This window comes from Prinia subflava, chromosome 2, assembly GCF_021018805.1.
Source record: "Prinia subflava isolate CZ2003 ecotype Zambia chromosome 2, Cam_Psub_1.2, whole genome shotgun sequence".
Lineage (NCBI taxonomy): Eukaryota > Metazoa > Chordata > Aves > Passeriformes > Cisticolidae > Prinia > Prinia subflava.
Window position 1 is genome coordinate 32,537,294 of NC_086248.1, and position 21,337 is coordinate 32,558,630.

Consider the following 21,337-nt stretch of genomic DNA (forward strand, 5'->3'; position numbering starts at 1 on the left):
CTTATGACTCTGACAGCACTCGGATGCACAGCTTTGCTGCAGTCTCATACAGGGCTGAAGCAATTTTGGGAAGCTTTGGCTGTAGCAATTTCATGGAATATCTTAGCCAGCAGCATCTATTTTTATGTGAAAATTATTCCTCCTTCCTTAAGCCAACAATAATTAACTTCTATTCCAAAGTTTAATAGGGGCAAGACACAAGCATATATCCAATATCAGAACCCCAACATTAAATAGGTCTGGCCTGGCATTTTCTCTTTGGCTAAAGAGCACTCTTCCACAGTCTCGTCAAGTCTGAATCAGCATCTGTAATTACTTAGTTTTTACTCTTACTACATCACATGTATGTAAAAAATTAGTAAGAACTGCTCCAAAAGCAATGAAGATAATAGACACTAAGCACTAAGTACTAGGCTCTGGAGTTTTAGATTATTTTCCTCTTAACATCTTGATGATTTAATTGGAAGTATTGTTTAAATAACATAAGTAGACAAACTTATTTCTGTGGAACACAAATAAGCCACTTCCAGCAGAGCAAAGCACATGTTTCTCCTCTCTAGGTTCTGTTAGTTTACAATACAGTCATTTGCACCCACCACAACAGAGGCCTATGCCTACTTTTGTCCATCCATAACAATTTCCCATGTTAATTCCTTGAAATTTTGGCATTACATTTCCACTTCATGAAAATGAGGAATATTTTTATTTTTGTCACATTTTACTAGGACACACATCACATCAACCCTCTAGTGTACAACAATTTCACACTCTTACATATTTATCAAAATGCTCTAGTCCCAGTAGTTTAATAAACTCATCCTTTTAATTACCTAGACTGAGAATATTTACCTAAGCATGTTATTTATCTCAACTTTCATCTGCTCCTGAAAATAAGTAATATGAAATACAGTTCCATTTTGAAGATGCAAAAATTCCATTCTATCCTCTTTCATTAATGTATTGGGGTTCAAGTTTTTGCTGTTTGCTTTAAGTTTTTTGTTTAATAACAGAAAAAAACCCTATTCCTCACCAATGACTTTTGTAAGCCAAACCCAGTTCATCATTCAGCCTGCAGGTCAATGACACTAAATACTATTTACTAAATACTATTCAGTTCAAAATATCCAAGTTTTTAGTTTCTCCCTCAACTACATTAGTTCTGAAGCAATCATACACACTTTTCTGTATGAGCTTTGTCAAGGAAATGTGGGCTTTCAATAGCAGAATACTTATATGACTTCCATTTAAATTGCAGATATTGTTAAAGAAGAAAGACTGAGCTATAATTCTGTACTACTTTTAACACACCCTACAATGACCCTGGATTAAAAATTAGCAATAGGACTTTAGAATCTCCTCAAAATGTAATTACACCTGATCTGTGTTCTTCCTTATTGACCTACACTTTAGTTTGCAATCCAAAATGCTAATAATAATTATTCCTGCCCATTTTTTCATTTTACTTCTGTAGTTTTTGACTTCTTTCAGTCAAAAGGGAAAAACAGAACAGAAGAAAATACTATTTTATCGTTATGATATGAACAGACCTGATAAATTTCAAAAGTTGATATAAAAATCAGTATTTCCAACTGGTATGAATACAACTGAATTTTCCTTAATGAAGACAATGTTTCAAATGCAAGCCTTGTTTTACTCTGCTCCCAGAGAAGCACAGTACTATCGAGTGAGACATTTTCTGTAACTCTTGATGCTGTAGTTCTTAAGCCTAGAGGTTACTGCAAGAGAATGTCTTGCCCTGTATTTTGTTGGAGGTGTTCCCCATCTTCTTTAGATCATAAATTCTCTCATTAAACCTGTAAGAATTCACTATGCAGTAAAGATTTTAGACTTGCAACATGTTTGGGGTACCATTTGTTTCTTTTTTACTAATAGAATTTTTCCCCCTAAGTCGCTAGGAGACTAACAACTGGGTACTTGACCAAAACAAAAAAGTGATGAAAGGAGAGGGTAGCACTGGGCTACACCTTTTGTTTTTGGGTCTCTGGGAGTTTCTCTTGGAAGTGAGGGGAGACGACGCTTTGGGGCAGACCTAAAGGACAGGGCTGGGGGCAGCTTCAAACTCTTGCTCTTGGCATCGGAGAGGGTGGGTTGCTGAGGGAGGAGTCACTGTCATCTCCCCTGTCCTGTCCTGGGAAATCTACCACTGTCTGTCCGTGTGCCCAGGAATCCTGAGCTCGCCTCCTCCTGCCCTGCTGGAGCTGGGCTGACCCTGTCCTGCCCTCACGGCTTCTTCGGCGCTGCTTTGAGGCTTTCCTGCTCCTCTGTACCCCTGCCCAGCCCTGCCGGGACACCCCTGCCGCTCCAGCTACCAGCAGAGAGCTCCTCATCTCATCCACCAGCCCGGGACTTTCCTTCCTTCCAGCTCGGCCTCTGGGAGTCCTGCAGGGGCACCGAGATCGAATTGCCCCAGGCTTTTGTGAAAGGAAGCCATCGAGGTTCCTGGTTCTGTTTATTATTAATGCTGTTCTTTGTTTGCCTTGTCATACATACCAGTAAATTATTCCTATCCCCATACCTCTGCCTGAAAGCCCCTTTAATTTTCTAATTATAATAATTTGGAGGGAGGGGATTTGTCTTCTCCACCTCTAGGGAGGCCCTGCCCCTCCCTAGCAGACACCTGTCTCTCAAACCAAGACACAAGAGTATATATATAATATAACTTACAAGGAATCACTATCAAAACCTACTGGATGTTCTCAAGGAAAAGGAAGATTTACACTGTGCTTTCCAGTTCTGTCTTCAACCTAACACAGCTTGTATTTAAAGTCACACCATCACTGTAAAGAAGAGCAACAGAAGAGCAACTGTAAAGAAGCTATTGATTTCTATTTAAAACAACCTTAAAAATATTGCACAACAGTTGTTGGACTGCAGTCCATCTTGATTCTCTTCCCAGGTGTTTATTTGAATTTATTGTTAACACTACAGAAGATGACAATTCCAAATCACTATTCTTGTTGCTCAGACAATCCTGAGCAGAAGGGTTCCTCATGTTAGCCGTACGCAACAACAAAAATCATGAAAATCTGAGCAGTTAATTCAATTGGGATACTCAATCACTCAAGATCAAACACCTTTTTCTTCTTGAAATGTGCTTATTTAAAGCCCAGGGGATATCTACTTATTTCTGAATCCCTCTGAGATTTTACTCAAGAGGTTTGAATTAGTGTACTACTCAGCAGTCTGAGTCCTCCCAGAAGAGACATATTTGATGAAGAATCAGCTATTGAAGAATATGATCTTTTTATTCCATAAAAAAGTATTCAGTAGGGTTTATGAAGGCTTCAAGTGTTCTGAAAGTATTACTAAGTATATCAGTAATTTTTATATAGAAAATTTACTGACATACTCAAATGAAAAGACCATGATTGCCTAGGGTTTTTTGTTATTTCCTCAGAAGAAAGGTGGAAAGTGACTGAAGGATTTATCAAGTTCTCTCCCTGACATTCCGAGATCACCAGAACCCAGATCACAGAACCCACCAGGTATAAATATAAGAAATTGTTATTTCTAACTAGCAATTGCTCTGAAGGATTTCAAGGATATAACTATCTACAATAAAAATATGGGGCTCAAAAGATTCAGTGCTATCGTTACAGTTTGGAGACTAAAACAAAAAATTGTAAACAGGATTTTAAAAAACATTTGCTTGAAGTTTCTTTGTTTCAAAGATATCATAAAAGTAATTGCAAAAACCAAAATGCCAGACCAGCTAGCCTAGTGATATTTTAGAAGAAAATTGTAACCCAGTTAGAAATTTAATGGTAATTTGGAATGAATTCACATTATCAGGAAGGATCTTTTGACTAGACTGCAGCTAAAGACAAGGGAAAAAAAATAGAAACCCTGAGCAGTGCAACTGTTTAATTAAACTAAAAGAAAGTGTATAATTCAGCACCAAAATACATCCCCTCAGACACGGAAAAATCTTGGTTAAAATCTGTTAAAAGCTATTACTCCCAGAAGAAAAATGAGTTACAAAGACTTCTGATGTCCTGGTATTTCACTAATGAGTCCTGTCATGTAGCATAAAGTTTCCACTGCCCAAAAACTGGAGACAAAAGTGAACAAATTTTTTTCAGTGCATCTTGGGGAAACACATAATGTTGGTGACTGCAGAACAGAAAAGAGTACATTAGTACCATTTCTTAAGATATGCACTGAAATTTTAATACAAGAAAAAAAATGAAGGAAAAAGTAAGAAATTTAATAAGTTAAAAAAACCCCAAATTTAAAGTTATTGGGGGACTGTGGGTTGGGGAGCCTTCACATCACTTCTTTTGAAATCTTTACTTTGGTTGAGTATGAAAAAAGTAGCAAAACAATACTCAATTTCAACATCAAATATAAACTTGCAAAAATCAAACTTTACTACACATGAAATCAACTCATCATTATTAAAAATTACAGAACCACTACAAAGCATCTGGAATTTACTTATTTTCAGATTGCTTTCAGTCTCAGTTCCTTCACAAGAAAGCAAGCAATAAACAGCACAGGCTGTTTAGAGCTGCAGTCTTTTGCAAGCTTGTTTTTTTTTTTCATTTATTCATTTTTCCACCTTAGATCCCATATGTCATTTTTACTTTTCAATGGCAATTGCCCCCATTTGCAGGTATTCCTGAAGGCTGTCTTTTACCAGCTTTTCATTGAGAGTGAAAACAGTCTCCTCCACATTAAGGATACTACAAAACCCAAAGCATGGGTTCTCCTTTAAGGTTGCTAAAATTTACTTCCTTTATTACAAAAACATACTTGGTTATTTAGCTAGAAAAGCATAAATATGTATGTGCAATTTATAGTTAAAAGTAATTTTAAACAAAGAAGACATAAAAGCTTTCTGTAAACACAGAATATATATCCTTTAATTTTTTTAACCAGCAAAAAGATGCAAGATTAAAACTTTTTGCAATTAATATTAAAAAAAGTCACTTATGACATTTTAATTCTTAAAACAACTTATTTCCTTCTACTTAATCTATCCTGTTTTCATCTTTCCTGAAAACGTACTCCTAGCTCTAGCTAAAAGCATGACTTAGATATATCCCATAATGACCCACGACATGATTTTTAGGGTACCATGAGAGAAAATACCCAATTCTCTATTTGGAGATGTATTTAATGTGTTAAGGTTAAGAACTGTGACTTGAGTTTTAATAGAACCTTTCCACAGAATGGTATGTCAAACAGACAGCAGCAGCAGGGTGTATTGATTAACAGTGACAGACTCTCTACAGCAAATCACATCCCTAACATCAGATTTGCAGGGATTTCCCCCCCCCTTCTGAAAGCAATCCATGTTGTTTTTTATTAAGAACATACTGAAACATCAGTACAGACAGTCTTCCTCATTCTGGGGAGGTAAACTCCTGCACCCTGGTTTGTAAATTTAAAACTGAGAAGAGGAATGTAAATTTATGTGACCCAACCAATTGAATTAAATTTTATGCTTAATTCTGTGATAAGTTACAGGTAGACTGCTTACCTTAGAGAAGGTAGGTATTTTGTTTTCTCTTGGAATGTGACTCATTACATGTTTTCTTTTCTCTTCTGATCGATACACCCTTATTTCTTCTTCTCCCTTCGCTGTTCTCCATTCTTCCTGCCTACTGAAATAAGAAAACTGAGGTGTTAACTTTAAAGGACATTACTACAACGAGAGGATGTATTCAAAACCAAGGAATAGAGACATTCAACATCTATAACATTCTTTGAACAGCAGTTCTCTTTACAGTTAGCTTTAAATTACCTTTTTTCAAACAAAGTAAGATTTTCATCTTATTTCATTACAACAAAGCATTTTATGCTTGACTACGGCAAGTAGGTTTTTTGACTTACTGATTCAAGTATTCATCACAAGAGGTGATTACTGAAAAAATTAAAGTTCCAGTTTGGAAACCAAATTCATCTTAGGCACTTAATAGATTAGGTCAGTATTCCAGCCATAAAATGCCATATAATGACAGGAATTAAAACATGTAATCTTATGCTACAAGTCAGAAGATAGAGGCAACTAGATTCCATTGCCTGTACAAGTTCAATTACTGTGTCATTCACTAAACAGACAATTTTTATTCCCAATCTTTACAGACTGAAACTAATTTTAAAAGAAATGGGAGATGACAAAATAGAAAATAAATGACAATCCAAATGGCAATGGGAGTTCCAAAACTGTTCCATTTAATGAAGTTCACCACAGTAAAATTCTCTATCTGTGTTTACCTGGCCACACCAGAAGACAGTTCAGGCACTACCACCCTGCGACTCCAAGCCACAAGGTCGCGCTCCGTGGCTATTTCACTTCTTGGTGCATTGCTGTGCATCTGACGCACACCTTCAATCTGTCCACTGCGCCGTAAGCCTATATTTGGTGGGGAATGTACTTCTGAGGTAGAGCTTACAGACCCTAGAAAGTCAAAAAGCAATAGGTTTTGATCTGAAATTCTTAGGGAAGCATTTGAAAAGAAAAACTTGGAATGAAATGGAAAAAAATAACTTTATTTGATCTATTACTTCAAAAGAAATCATACTAACAGAGTGTATTTCAGCAGTTTCTACAGTCACCACAACACAGCACAAACAGCTACTGGGCTGCAGCACTCCGTTTAAAAATTCACATTGAAAAGAAGCAGATGTACCAACAATCTGAAGTGAAGCAAACGTTTGCTTCTTTAAAGATTTCTTTGAAAACATTTATGCAAAGCTGACTATTGCTACTGCACTCTAGATCTGTGTTATAGAACAGTGAGCTATCTCACTGAATCAGTGTGCTCCTTAAACAGTCGTCAATCTTCCAAAAAAAGCCTCAACACTGGAAATTGGGAATCAAGCTGTAAAATTTGCAGACAAAAACCTGAAATGGTCAAGAGGTTAAAAATAACCAATCCAATCCACAACAAAACCATGCACACATGCAAGAACCTTTGAACACCTACACAATAGCAAAATATCAAGATTTTTCCATATCCTAACACAGACAAGGTAATTCTGCTTACTCTAGTGGATTGCTAACCGTAATTTTTTAAGTGTTGAAGACTACTGTGTACTCTAGTGCAAGACACTGAAACGTGGAACAACTTTGCAGAGGAATAAGTGGTTCATTCCACTTTTCTTCCTCCTGTGTCCTTGTTTGAAAGAAGTCAGATTTCAAACTAATGGCCAGTTCCAGATTAAACAGTGAGGTAGTTACCTCTAAGGGAACACAGCTGCTGCAGTTCCCTGTGTTAGAAGACAATAATATAGATAAATCTACAATGTTAAGAACTCCAACATTTTGCAAAAGGAAAAAAAAAAAAAAAAAAAAAAAAAAAAAAAAAAAAAAAAAAAAAAACCAAAAAAAACAACAAAAAAAAAACTATGGGAAAGCTGTATTGCTGTATTACTTTCCACAGCTCTATACCTCCTTTCTACTAGTTCAACAAAATGCACAGATCTTGGACAGTATAAAGGGATTTGTGTCTTCCAACCCCCAGCCTCAACACCCATCCCCTAGTGATCTACCTCTGCTTATCCGGCTGGCACTACTGGTTCCTGCTTCCCCAGAACGTCTCTGGTCCTGCTCTTGCTGAAGTCTTTGAATCATGCTATCCAACGGACTAATTTCTTGATTCACTTGCTGACTAAGAACTTGATTCAATCCTGTGAAGTAAAATATACAGGAGAACAACACACAAATGTAAATTTTTAGGAAATTAATGTTACAGACAGCTCATCTAAGTTTCAGCTTTGAAGCAATTACAATAGATTATCATATGTAACTATGAGCTAATGTTTGTTTTTCTAAGTCATTTCTTAAAACAGGACAAGCTCTTTTCTTAATATTTTTGAGAACATTATTATTTTCTGGAGCAAGGTCAAGATGACCACATTTCATTTCTAACAAAAGGTTAAATTTGATCAAATGCCAGCAAGCCACAGAAGCTTGACAACTGTTGTCAGCTCAGTCAATGCAAATTGTTCAAATGCAAGATTAGCCTACCTCAGATGCATTAAAAACACTTTATAAGCTTCAGTGAAAGAACTACATCAAGAAGGTCTAACTGAATTAAAAAGCAATTATCTATACTGTAGAACACCAAGCAGTAAAAATGTTTAATTGAGCTCCACATGGACATAACGACCACACAGATCAAGTAATGGTAATCTTCTTTGGTATGTAAAACAGCCAAGAAACCTCCTTTTGGGTAGGTCTTGTGAATAGAAGATGGGAAACGGTTCCAAAGAAGCAAAGAAGTGATTACAAGGTGATAATACAATTTCTGAGTAGCAAGCAAAATACACTGCACATAAGCATGAACACAAAACCTGGTTTTGTACTTACAATGATCACAAAAACAGTTAGAGAGGTATGGAGAAAAGGACATGGGTTATAGTGCTGATTCAAAAAGAAGTCAGACATCTCCACACAGAACAGTGAGATGGTGGAGTGGAACGGTGGGAGGCTTCAGTCAAGAGAAGCAGAACTTGCAAAACTTTGTAATGAGGAATAGCAATGTTCAAAGAAACAAGATATAGAAATTATTTTTCCAGCATGATTCCAAAGAAATATCACAGTATAAACTGCACTTTGCGAGATCAAAGACTAGATATTACAGTAATTGCACTATGAAATGAAGAGCTTTGATTATGTGGCTGCACAGAAGCTGTTATCTCTTAACAGTATGCAGAAAAAAACATAAATATTTAAGACAGTGCTCTCAGGCTTTAAAGGTTATTGAAGTCAAATTCCCTAAAGCAGCAGGACCTTGGAATAATGGAATGAGCTCTCGTAAAACCACAGATGGATGTTTTCTGACTCACATAAATGAGACAGATTAATTTGTCGATCTTGTGAGCAGACATGCCGTCTGCTGAGAACAATGGGAAATACTACTAATAACCCAAGAATGATCTTAAATAAGGAAACTGCTATCTAAACAAAATGAATGTTTTTATGTATCTAGCCTATCTAGTGAGACAATGCTTTAGCAAGAAACAGCAAGGGGTTTCTTTTTAAATGAAATAATGAAGACACTGGTGTAGCTTGATTTTTACAAAACATCTAGTTTAAAGGAGCTTCATCTTCATCAAGGCTGTAAATCAAGTATGACTATCTGAATTCCTCCTACTCTTACAAGTTCCCACAAAAAACAAGAAATAAATGGTCAGTGCTTTGAGTCAGATGCATCAAAATCCCAGAACAAAGCTTCAGAAAGAAAAGGAACTTACTTAGTGGAAGGGAATATATATAAATGCTGTTTAGGTCTGCATACAACTGCATTGTTGCTGTATTATAGAAATGTAGAAAAATGTCTTGTGTCTCTCCATCACCTGTCAATCTGGCAGATGGCCCCCTGCTACTGAACAAAATGCTAAGGACATCATCTTCCTAAAGGCATTCATGTGTCATGCAGACAGACCACTAAATTTAATTTTGTTGGGTCTGTGTGCAGAGTCTGACTTGTTACAAAATATATTGAAGGATGTGCCTAGGACATTTTCAAATTTGGAGAATTTCACAATGCAATGGATTCACACTTTAAAATTGTAACAATGAAGTAAAGTAGTATCCTTCCCCAAAAATCATATTTTGTTTCAAAGCCACTAGCTAAGAAATTCATATTCACCAGGAAGGATATTTTCCTTCTTACAGTTGCTTCTCAGGTAGCATTTCTTCCTGTAATTTTGGAGGAAATACGGAAATCCTGCCCTAAAAATATTTAAATATTCACTGCCCTATAATCCTGAGGTCTACAAATAAAGAAAAAGATTTTTTTGGTAAAAACATTCTCAGTTACACTTCCTGGAATATCTGACACCACAGGCATAGGTATAATGAACATATGAACTATAGTTTACAGGAACAGTTTTCACATTTTTTCAAGAATATCCAAACAGTTAACGATGCTTATTTTGAAAACATTTAAAGCTACTTTCAACAGTCACAGTATGTTTATTCATACTAATATCAAACTAGTGACACCTAGTAAATAGGCATTCTTTTTCCATCCCTACTGTGAAACACCTTTAGGCAGTTTCCAACAGCCAGCCATTGGCCCAATATATGTATGTTCTTCTCATGTCATGTGCATGAGAATAAAACTTTTAATGAACTTCCTAGATTTTGTATCTTTATCAAGTCTTCAGTTCTTTAACCAAATCACAAAAGGTTAAAATTAATGACTGTGTTTAACTAAAGAGGAAGAGAATTTTGCTTCTTTCAGATGTCTTTTTATTTTTCTGTTCTTGTACGTGTTACCTTTTTTAACTGACCTATGGAAGATCAGTCTATTTCCTAGGCTTTCTAAAGCAGGAAATCTTACCCCAAAGAGATAACTGAGAGCTCACAGCATTATACATTGCTCCAGTAATGAAACAAGCTCTGAGCTAACTGGTGTTGTAGCATCAACTAGTGCCAACTTGATTGATGACAATACTGCTAACTGACATTGTAATTCTTCCCCACTGCATGAACTACTGTGCCCATAAATGAGGAAAAAGACAAAGTGAAAGTGTAGAACTGAAGGTAACTAGATAAACTACTGTTCAGTGAAGTGAAATTTTCCATACCTGAAGATGTCACTCCCATCTGAGGAATAAGCTGTTCCTCCCTGCAGTTCTCACGACCAGGAACTAGTCTTTGATACCTTGCAGGATGAGGGTTGCCATCCACATCAACCAAAAATGGGGGAGGCATAAGGTGTGGAGCCTGCTGTGTCTGTTCGTCCAGGACAAAGTTGTTGGCATCACGGATAAGGGGCCGATAATCACTATGAAAGAACATCTGATCTGCTATCTGTAAACAAAGTCATTTTGTAATTTTTTAAAGAACCTATTACAAAAGCATACAGAAGAGAACTGCCAAAAGTATTTTTAACAGTGGTACTCATGGTCACTTTTGCAAAAATCAGAGCTATAAGCTGATGTGTTTATTTCAGTTTAAAGGGGAACATTTAATGACTCCATTATTATTTTGTTTCAAAGTACTCTTTTCTATATTACACTACAAAGAGAATAATCCATGTTTGAGGGTGGGAAGCATTTTAAAAATAGGGGAATGGGGTAATATTTAACTACTAGAAGATATCTGAACAAATACAGCATTAATGTATTAGTTTATAAACTTGCTTCTATAGTCTGAATATATGAATAAATTTTCTGGTAATAAAAATTGTGTCACAGACTTAACATATGGTGCAGGCAGAAGACTAGGGAAAATATTTATTATATCAGAGCATTGCCAAATATATTAACACCATCAAAATATATAGATCCTTATTATAATGCTAGATATCTGAAAAAATTTCAGTCAAGAAAATAAAGTCAAGATAAAAATTGAATTTTTCACTAAGTTTTCTTTTTTATTTCTGTCCACCTGCTCCTAATTTATTATAGATGACTTTCCACAGACCCTCAAGACTGAAGAATGTTTTTGCCCAAATAAATATAAGAAGATGCCCCATCCCTCACTGGCACATGTATCTTAGTATTGTGTAATGAGAAAGATACTGAAGCACAAGGAGAAAAGAAAAAGTGAATAGAAGAGACACTGATGCATATACTATACATCCCAAGACCACCTGCTGGCAAACAAACTCTGTGGCAGCTCATGTATTCAGTTGAACTATGAACAAGTGAAAAATCCTAAAATCATCATTCACACAAATTAAGATTTCCAGTGTAGTATAAAACAATTAAATGATTGACTCAATGCATAGAGAACTCAAGAAAGTCTTGTCTTTTGAGCATGGAGAGAGGAATGTCCAAGTTATCATAGAATGTTCTCTGATTTCTGGAGACTATGCTCTACCATGACCAATCTGTAACACACTCCTAGTAACTTGTTACGTAGAAATCAGTAAGGCAGAGATTAAAGCAGCTACTCAGAGGTCTGGTCTCTCAATGAAAAATGTCTCCCATCCTGGAAGCAAGAAGACCAGGAAACGAAGATGACAACAGACATTTGTCAATTACATCATCACAAAGTGCATCCATATGAAATGGAAAAAAAAAAAAGGAAAAAAAAAAAAGAAAAAAAAAAAAAAAAAAGGAAAAAACCAGGAATCATGGGATCTAGACTTCACAAAACCCCAGAAAAATCACAACAGGAAGAAATTGGAAAGATACAAAGAAAGATGCAATGGAAAAGGATTCACTTCAGAGATATGAAAGACTACTCTTACAAAATGCATATGGACAAGGTGATATCCCACTGCAGTTAAAAGCCAACCAGATGAAATCTTGCTGCCAGATTCTTTGTTAACAGAGGATGAATGAGAATGATAAAAATGCTTTCATGTGTCTGACTGACAGAATCAAAGTGTGATTAACACCTTTGTTTCTTCATCCCACAATAGCTCAATATTATAGAGCCAGGTCCCCTAGGAGGACTTAAAATGTCTCCAAAAACCGTAATAGAATACACATTACTTACACCTAGTATAAGTCTTCCTACTAAGTGCTTCCCACACTGGGAAAAAAATACTTTATCCAATGGCAAGGTCATACAACCTGTGAGTTTTATTATGTTGTGTCTTGGCTGTACAGTGTAGTCTGCATCCCAGGTTTTGTGAGCAAAGGGAAGACCCGGTACAAGATCACAAGGGAACTTTGTTGTAGTTGTACTTCTGTGTACCCTATATTGCAGTCAAGCAAATAAAGAGAGTAAAAACCAATTTTCTACTCCATAAGATAATGTGACATTTCTTGGAGAATACAGGCTCAGGACAACTCTCAGGTAGACCATCCCTACTGGAATCCAGGAAACTATCCTGAGAAAAATCAGAAAAATTAGACATTCCATCAGAAAACCAGCCAGAAGTACTAACAATGAGACTTACTTGTTTATATATTATTAGAGATCAAATACATGACAATAAGATGATATCACATCACCATTTGCATATGAGTCTTCTATTCATATAACTTCACAAACCCAGCTTGGGAATGAGCACAAAAGCTTTACACAAGGTCTGAGCTCTATAAATGGATTTTCCCCAAATCACACATTCAAAATGCTGTGTTTCTCCAAATGGGCATTGTTACACAAAGAGGTTTTCCCCAGTACTGCACCAGTCCATCGTACATGAACTGTCAGCTTGCAGCTAAGTACTGTGGTTTGGGCAGCCTGCAGGAACAAATGGCCTAGAAAGCTCAGAGATCAGGCTCCCCAGAAAGTGGTCATGGCACCAAGCCTGCCAGAGTTCAAAAAGCATTTGGACAATGCCCTCAGGCATATGATGTGCTTTGTGCAGAGCTAGGAGTTGGTCTCGATCCTAGTGGGTCCCTTTCAACTCAGAATATTCTATGATTTAAAATCAATAGAATGGTACCTTACACTTTAGAACTGCTAGGCATTCGTGGAAAGTTTCCACCTAATCAAGAACTTCTGAAGTGCACATGCCCTGTTGACTGTGAACTCGGATCAACTCTGGTGATGACACACTCAGGTTTCAGCTAAGATTGGCTCAAGGAACCAACAACAAGTAACACATGTATTCTTTTATTCACAAGAATATGTATCATAAAAAAAACCCAAAAAACAAAACAAACAAAAAAACCCCACCAAACATAAACCTCCAACAGAAAACAAACATCCCACCCCATTCATCTTCATTGTGGCCAAAATCACGCTGCGGGGGAAAGAAAGCCTAGGCATTGGGTCCAGTCAGCTTGGAGATGGAGATACTATCTGAACATAACATGAAAAAACAAAGATGTAGAAAAACAAGAGCTTGTTCTCTCAGTAGAGTTAACACTATCACAGCTATAATCACTATATAATCAAATATAATATATAATCACTATAATCAAAAATGCAGGAATACAGGACAGGTTACCATGTTTCTTTCTTCAGTAACATTCATTTCCCCAGAGATGTGAAATACTTTAAAGGCCAAAAAACACATATACTACTAGAAACTAGTCTGACAAGATGTCTGAAACCCTGCCCAGTATCTGAGGGGAGAAAGACAGAAAAAAACTCTGCCATCTCCAGCACCTACCTACCCGTAGTTACATTTTCCTATAAAACATGTCAGACAAAAATGGAGCTGATGAAAGCACACATTGAAGACACCAGACATTTCCAAGCTGAGTTTTCTGTGAGAGGAAGACTGAGATTAAAGTGGTAACAAATATAAGCCCTATTTGTTACCATTTCTTCTATGATCAAGAATGCCAAGAGTAACATTGGCACAGCAACAGCTATTGAGGATTATTTTAAATCACTCAATAAGTGAAAAATTTAAAACATAATCTTTTCTCAGGGGCTGCAGCAAAATCCCCAAGATAGCCAAGAGTCTGTAGAATTCAAGCAGAGAAAAGCAACTGTATTAATTCTGCAAACAGATTTAATCCCTCACAGGTAAATTCTCAAATGGCAGTATAAGGGAAAATTCTGATCCATCACGGCAAAGACCAAAAGACTCACAGTTTCAATTTAATTTCCTGTATTTCAAAGTAGCAGAGAACTACATACTTCCAAAGTAACTGAAGAGAAAAAGAAACCTGAACAATCCATGGATATGGTAGGAAAAATGTTCCTATTACAACAGGCTTTAAAGTTTGGATTCTTAAAGTAAGAATCTTGAAACACAAAGAAAATTATCTGATAATCCTGATTTTCCTTGCTTGTGATGTCTCTACTTCTTTGTTTTATTTGGAATGAAAGGGGAAATGCATAGATAGTAATAACTGAGGGATACCAACAGCAGCTTAGTACTGAGGACTTCAAATCATAGTTGAGAAACAAGGAGAAAAAATAAATCCCCAAATGCAAACCCTTCTGTGAGACTACAGAAAGAAATCCAGTAGCTTACAAGACAAAGATTAAAGCTCCTTTTGTTCTCCCTCCTTCAGGTCCCTCTGCACTGCTGTTTGCCAAAATGCTTTCAAAACCAGCCTGAGAAGGAGGCAAAATCCAAAAAACAGCACTTCACCAACAGCATTCAAGTGTCAGCTACCAGAAGCAGAGATGAAAATGGAGCAGATAGGTCTGCTTAAGTCTTAGGAAAAGGAGGAAGAGACACACCTCATTTCTTTCGTGGGCGGTAAAAGAACTAAGACCTTGTGGACACTCTAAATCTGTATGGCTCCCAGAGCATGTTCCTCCACAAAGGAAAAAGAATAACACCAGATATCTTTACAGTCGTGAGGGTCTGTGGCAGGACACCCACACTCAGAATATACAGTGTAGACTATGACTTTAGAATAATGGTATAGTATTTTAATCACACTAATGGTGGAATATTGTTGTGTGAGCATAAAGGCATCCATGATGGTACTTCATTAACAGACATAAAATTGCATCACTAAAACACAGTACATTTTTTGTAAATAATTCTCTCACAGGCTATGCAATATTTAAATACAGATAGCAGGAATTAGTTCTATTACACACCAAATTTTGGGGGGCTTATTTAGTAACCAGAAAAAAATATTCCAAGTAAACATGTAACTATTATCAGTTCCACTGCAGCTAATTCCCATTAGCCATGTGGACCCATTTGTAGATATGTGTAACTTTGTCACTTAAGAAAATCGACAGTGACTGGTTAATTTTGAAATCTGTTTTTAAACTATCGTTATAATTTTGAACTTCCCATGTAAACAGTAGCTTTACAGAATGTTTCCATAATTTAAAAAAAGACAGTGAAAAATCTCATTGTAAACAACAATCATCCAAAACATCTCATACTAATAGCTTTAAATTGTGTCAAGACATGCCCTCTTGAAATAAAGCTCTGAAGAAAAGTTTGCACAAATGCATTCAACACAGACAAACATTTTGATTAACATCTTGCACTGTACCTTGTCATATTTGCTACTGGAACCAAAGCCAAAAATCAGAAGGTGACCATGAGAATCAGTACATGCAAAATGCTGTCCATCAGGAGAGCACTTGCAGTCAAAAACTGCACCATGTCCTTGTCCTTCAATCTGAAATACATCAACATACAAAATAATTAACAGAAATTATTCATTTTCAATTATGATTATCAAAACTGTGGTGCTGACATTGAAATTTATTATAAAATCTGTATGACAGTATACTGCTAGATGGAAGTTACTTTAAAACAAAGCTAATTTTTTTAGCTATTCACTTTCCAGTGAATTCTGTAATAATGCTCATGGAAGACTCCAAATTGATAGCAGTAGAAACTGACAGACTTTATCCACAAAGCAGGCACAGTATAGGAAGTGAAAATAAAAGCTTCCCCTTGAAGGTCCTGCTAATGAGCCTAACCAGAGAGCTGGGCCCAGTTCAGGGCTTAGTCACTACACCCTTTCCATCCTCTGCCTTCTTGCTAAGCTACCCCAGCAGCAGCAGCTGCTGTGGTGTTCCACAGCACCTGCCCCCTGGAAAACGCACTGACATAGACAACCCACATTACACAGCTTAGCAACTACCTGTTTCTGGAATTCCTTCTCCTAATTTATTGGAGTGGGGAAGAAGTAAATTTGCGTAAAAACTCCACCTTTTATAGGAGAACTGCAAAGATTTTAAAAAAGGAATTTTTACCTGATACTCATTTTCTGTTTTCCAGTTCCATTAAGCCAGAACAAATGGGTTTTTGTTTTTCCCTGCAACCTGTCAATCAAGCAGAGGTGACCAATCACCACTCTGAATTTTCATGTCTTCAGCACCTCTTCAGAAAGCCCCTTTCTATTCTCCCCAGCAAAGCCCTTTTGCATTTTCTTTAAAGAGACACCAAACAAAATTCTTTCCCTAACTGTAGTACACCTATATATTGCCAGGAAAGGGGAAAACAAACAAAACAAAAAACAATGATAGTCAGCCTTCAGACAGTAACTCTAGTGCTTCTGCAGCACCTTCCAGAGGCCATCAGCATTACTTTAAAAAGTTAACTAATCAAGCCTCAAAAATCTTGTGAGTTAGGTACTGTTTTCACTCTCTTACAGGCTGAGACAAAGGCAAGAATTCTAAACCTTTCCCACACGGTCTTATAACACATCCACACTCCTGCACATCCCCCCAGTGAGAGAACTACATCTGTTGCTTTCAGGTTTTTCTTACTACAGGTAATTTCTCTAAAATTCCGGTGAGTTTCTGGACTAGCGAAAGAAGAACATAAACCAACGCAAGTTTTATGTTCTGTTTTGCCCATTATTCTACAAGAAATGAACAGAAGTATCTCACAGAAAGAGATGGAAAATAAAAACAGAACTTCAAGCAAGTGACACTAACATCACAACAGTCAGGAATGCAGAATTAATTTATTCTAAGCGAGATCCAACTACACAGCAAAGTTACAACCTGGTGCTGCTTTTTGCATACAGAAAGCTCACTGTATTAAAGGGAGACAGTTTGGGAAAGCAGGTGGAAAGCAGACAGAATGTAAACACAATAATAAGCTTTGCAGAAATACAGTTAAAAATTGCAAAAGAAATATTTTATACATTGAGATTTCTGTTCCCTTACCCTTCCTCCAACAAAGGAAACATTAGTGTCCTAATGTCCTAAGCTTCCTAATGTTCAAGTCCTTCATAGACAGAATTTCAGGGTTCAGCCTAAGTTTTGAATACCTTTTGTTTTACAAGGAAAACAATACATATGGGAAGAACTATTTGCTAGCCATGGTGAGGGGAAAAATGAGAAACAGAAGCAAAAGAATCCAACTACTAAGATGATAGGTTTTTTAATCCTTTCCATCAAGAAACAGTTTGGATGGACCATTTTTAAGAAACTCCCAGAAATTAGTGTGTTAATTGGAAAACATTCCCTTCTTATGTAAAGGAAAAGAAAAGTGTTCTACTATTTGAGGACAAGTACAGTGCAAATAGTTTTAATCTAAACGTGCCCAGAATCTGGTTTTTAAAAGTGCTTGTGGAAAGGGCAACTTTAAGACCTTTCAGAACAACCCTTCAAGTCTGAAGTACAAATACCTGGAAATAAAGATTCTTATAAGGAAAAAAACTATTGTTGAGGATAACCTTCCAAGATATAATTACTATTCTACATTAAAGAGCAAAGTCAACCAGAGTGGGCTACCCAGTAGAACTTTCTTTTCAATAAAACCATTTCAGGATTGGTAAGTGACAACTTACAATATAACTTTTTCCATAATAAAGCTAACACAGAGGAGCTAGTCATTTGAAACAGAAATTAAACTTTAAGTTGCAAAAAGGGAAGCTGTAGTAAATCAGTGAAGCTGTCTGTTACTTCAGCAGGCTAGATAAAGAATTTCAGCAAGAAGGAAGCTACCTTCCTCTCTGCATCCCTTTTAAATCAAAGATGCAAGAACTCCATAAAGACTGTATCCCAAGAAGATACAAAGTGCTTTTTCTGTCTGGAACCTTTCCCTGCTGCATAAGGATGCCAGTTGTGAAGGGAAGAGAATGCTCACGAGTACAGAAAAAGCACTGGTTAATTAAGAGCTGTCACAGAATCACAGAATTGTCTGAGTTGGAAAAGACCCTTAAGATCACACAGCCCCAACCCCTGCCATGGGCAAGGATACCTTCTAGACCAGGTTGCTCAGAGCTTCATCCAACCTGGCCTTGAACACTTTCAGGGATGGGGAGCCCCCAGTTTCTCTTGGCATCCTGTTCCAGTGCTTCAACAAAGGCTGTGTCACAACAAAAGGCTAGGAGAAGTGAATGTGTTAAGACACTCCTGGTAGCAAAGCAAGTAGCAAGGTTTTTTCAGCTACAAATGGGGAAGAACCAGGGATACTGTACAATGAGGATTAAGTAAAGATTATTTTTAGTCTCGGCTCCAAGAATTAAGAGTCCAATTTGCCCATATTTTCACTAGCAAAGAAACGTGGAGATTGGTATATCCTGAAGGGAAGAATGATGATGAAGTAAAAGAATGAAAAACGGAAGACTCCTTTCCTCTCAGTTTTGAGGAAAGCTTATCATTTGCCCCAAACCAGGGAGAACAGAGCTGTCAAGCTTGTACACAAAGCAATGTCTTAAATGCATAAAAATTTGTTGTATGAAAATAGAATAGAGAATAGAACACCTACATAGTGAGCTCAGCAATAAGTCTTTTTGACCTATTATCAACAGATAGTATGAAACAGCTAAACCCTACTTTTCAAGAAGAGTATAAGACATAGGAGAAAAAGAAAGTAAAAAAATTCAAATAAGATGAAAATTAATAGAGTAGAGAGTACCAGAGAAACTTAACAGCCTTTGTTCAGAAAAATAACTAATTTTTAATGCCAAGAAAATATAAGTCATTCAACCTAGCCAGATTTCAAAGGCATAATATGATATTTAAACATGATTCAAATGATTGTGATTAGTTGGAAAAATGCAGAGTAGGTGAAGAGTATCTCCTTTATAAAGAAAGGATAATAGTTACTGATCCTGGAAAGACATACAGAGCTAAAAGAATGTTATCACTAAAGTTTCTCAAGTCAGGCCTTTCTTTTATTGACTAAAGAAAAAATAAGAGCCCTTTGATGAAATGAACATTAGGGAATCATCCACTGAGAACAGATTTGGGACACCATAAATTATATCAACTGAAGCAATTAAAAGCCAACAGGACAAAATGCACCAGAGCATGAAGCTAATAAGATTCTTATAAATAACTTACTAACACATTTACTGCCAGAAAAAATGAAACTCAGTCTACATAAAATAACAGTGCACATTTCTATAACATCTTCTAAGACAAATTACCAGCACAGTTTAAAAAAAAAATCCAAAAAATAAGTGAACTAAAGCCTCTACCACCCTGAGGTAGAATGCATCCTTCATGTTAAGGAACCGAAGCAATTAGTTGGAAATACAGGGAAAAAGATCACTGCATATTCTCTGCAATATATCACATACAATGTAGCAAAAAAAGAAAACTGCAATTCTAAACCAGACCAGAAGTGTATCCAGAAAAGTGCCTATGTGCTAGACAAGGAGACAATGCTAAGAACAAAATCTTCCAAAGCAGTACATGTATTTTTTGCTTCTAATGTTCAAGATAAGTAAATTCTAAGAGGAACAGCTTCAGTGCCATTCATCATGATAACGCAAAACCAAAGAGCTCGGCTTCTGTCTATGAACACTAAGGAAAGAGGACTATTTTTTATGACTATACTGAAAGACCTTTAGCAGGAAGAGAACTGCTGTACTTAAAGACCTTAAAGACGATAAGAATGTCTCTACTTACATGCATAGGAACAAATAAATATTAGTTACAAACAACATTCAAACTTTAAAACTGAAATTCAGGTTCTAATGATCACAACAGTGGTATGCTAGTTCTAAAACTAGCAAAAAAGCAGCACTAGTTGTTATTAAAACCTCTTTTGTAAGTGATGAAACAACATCATAACTGCTCAAGTCAAATCAGCCTCCAAGTATCTGGAAGTTCCTTTGCAGGTTTGTATTCTCCTTTGCTTTAAGGAACAATCTTCAATCACAGCATGTTTCCATAAGCCAAAAAGTATCTACAGACTTTCTGCAAAGTTAAAGGAGGTTGCTACTCATTTGGAGGAGTGGAAAACAGATTTATATTTTTAAGCCAGTTTATAAAAATAAAAATTTAAAGAAACAGCAGATCATCTACACTGCTTCCAGAGCAGTAACAAGAGATGAAATGATAGGAAGATGACAAGAAGTAACTAAATTCCAAGGAACATATTTACTAAAAATGTTTCTATCTTCCTACCAGCCAAGTTAGTTATTCATTCGGGAATGCTGCATATGTCTTGAAAAATGAATCTATTAGTTAAAAGGTCTGATAGGTCACTCACCCTGTGGAGTTTTATAAAGAAGTTTTATAAAGACTATATATATACATATATAAAATATTTACAGCTTTGTAGTTGTTGGTAAAGATTTTTTTAATATACATCCTGCAAACTCAGTAGTGGATTCTTCTATTTGAACTACTAGACCATTATGCTGGTTTTGTTCTCCAGAATCTGTTTCTCAGGATGTGCTCTTATGTGCTATTCAAAGGTGGAACCTCTCAAAAGTTTCAAACAATTTCAGTAGGGCTACAGACAAACTGATACAAAATAATGAATTCATAACCTTACTAAGGTCATTCTGTATTTCACAGAACTACAAAACCTGGCCTAAAAATACAAACCCAGATAATTCCACTGAATTTGAAAGACCTTGTGAAGGCCATAGCATAAGAAATACTGTTTTCACATCTCTAGTTCCCATTAGAAATTAGAATATACTGTTGATATAAGCAAGAGATGTGCCTTTTGGACATCAGTCAAAAAAAATCACCTTGTGTGGCAGAAAATCCACACACAGAGCATTCTGCTGAGTTGTTCTAAACAGAACCTGATGTTTCACACTGTTCTTTTGACAAGGACTTCCAATCTTTTGGTATGTCAATGAAGTAGTT

At 36.4% G+C, this 21,337-nt stretch overlaps 1 protein-coding gene across 3 annotated transcripts in view; it reads right to left on the reverse strand.

The window, feature by feature from the left end:
* Window positions 1–21,337, reverse strand: part of PHIP (pleckstrin homology domain interacting protein) — a 107,382-nt gene that overhangs the window by 37,016 nt on the left and 49,029 nt on the right. For all 3 annotated transcript variants that reach the window (XM_063389508.1, XM_063389506.1, XM_063389507.1), the window contains 5 exons: window positions 15,811–15,939; window positions 10,570–10,795; window positions 7,522–7,659; window positions 6,244–6,427; window positions 5,507–5,630 (listed from right to left, as the gene is read on the reverse strand). In XM_063389508.1, the coding sequence (XP_063245578.1) occupies window positions 5,507–5,630; window positions 6,244–6,427; window positions 7,522–7,659; window positions 10,570–10,795; window positions 15,811–15,939 (801 nt within the window). The remainder of the gene's footprint in view (window positions 1–5,506; window positions 5,631–6,243; window positions 6,428–7,521; window positions 7,660–10,569; window positions 10,796–15,810; window positions 15,940–21,337) is intronic.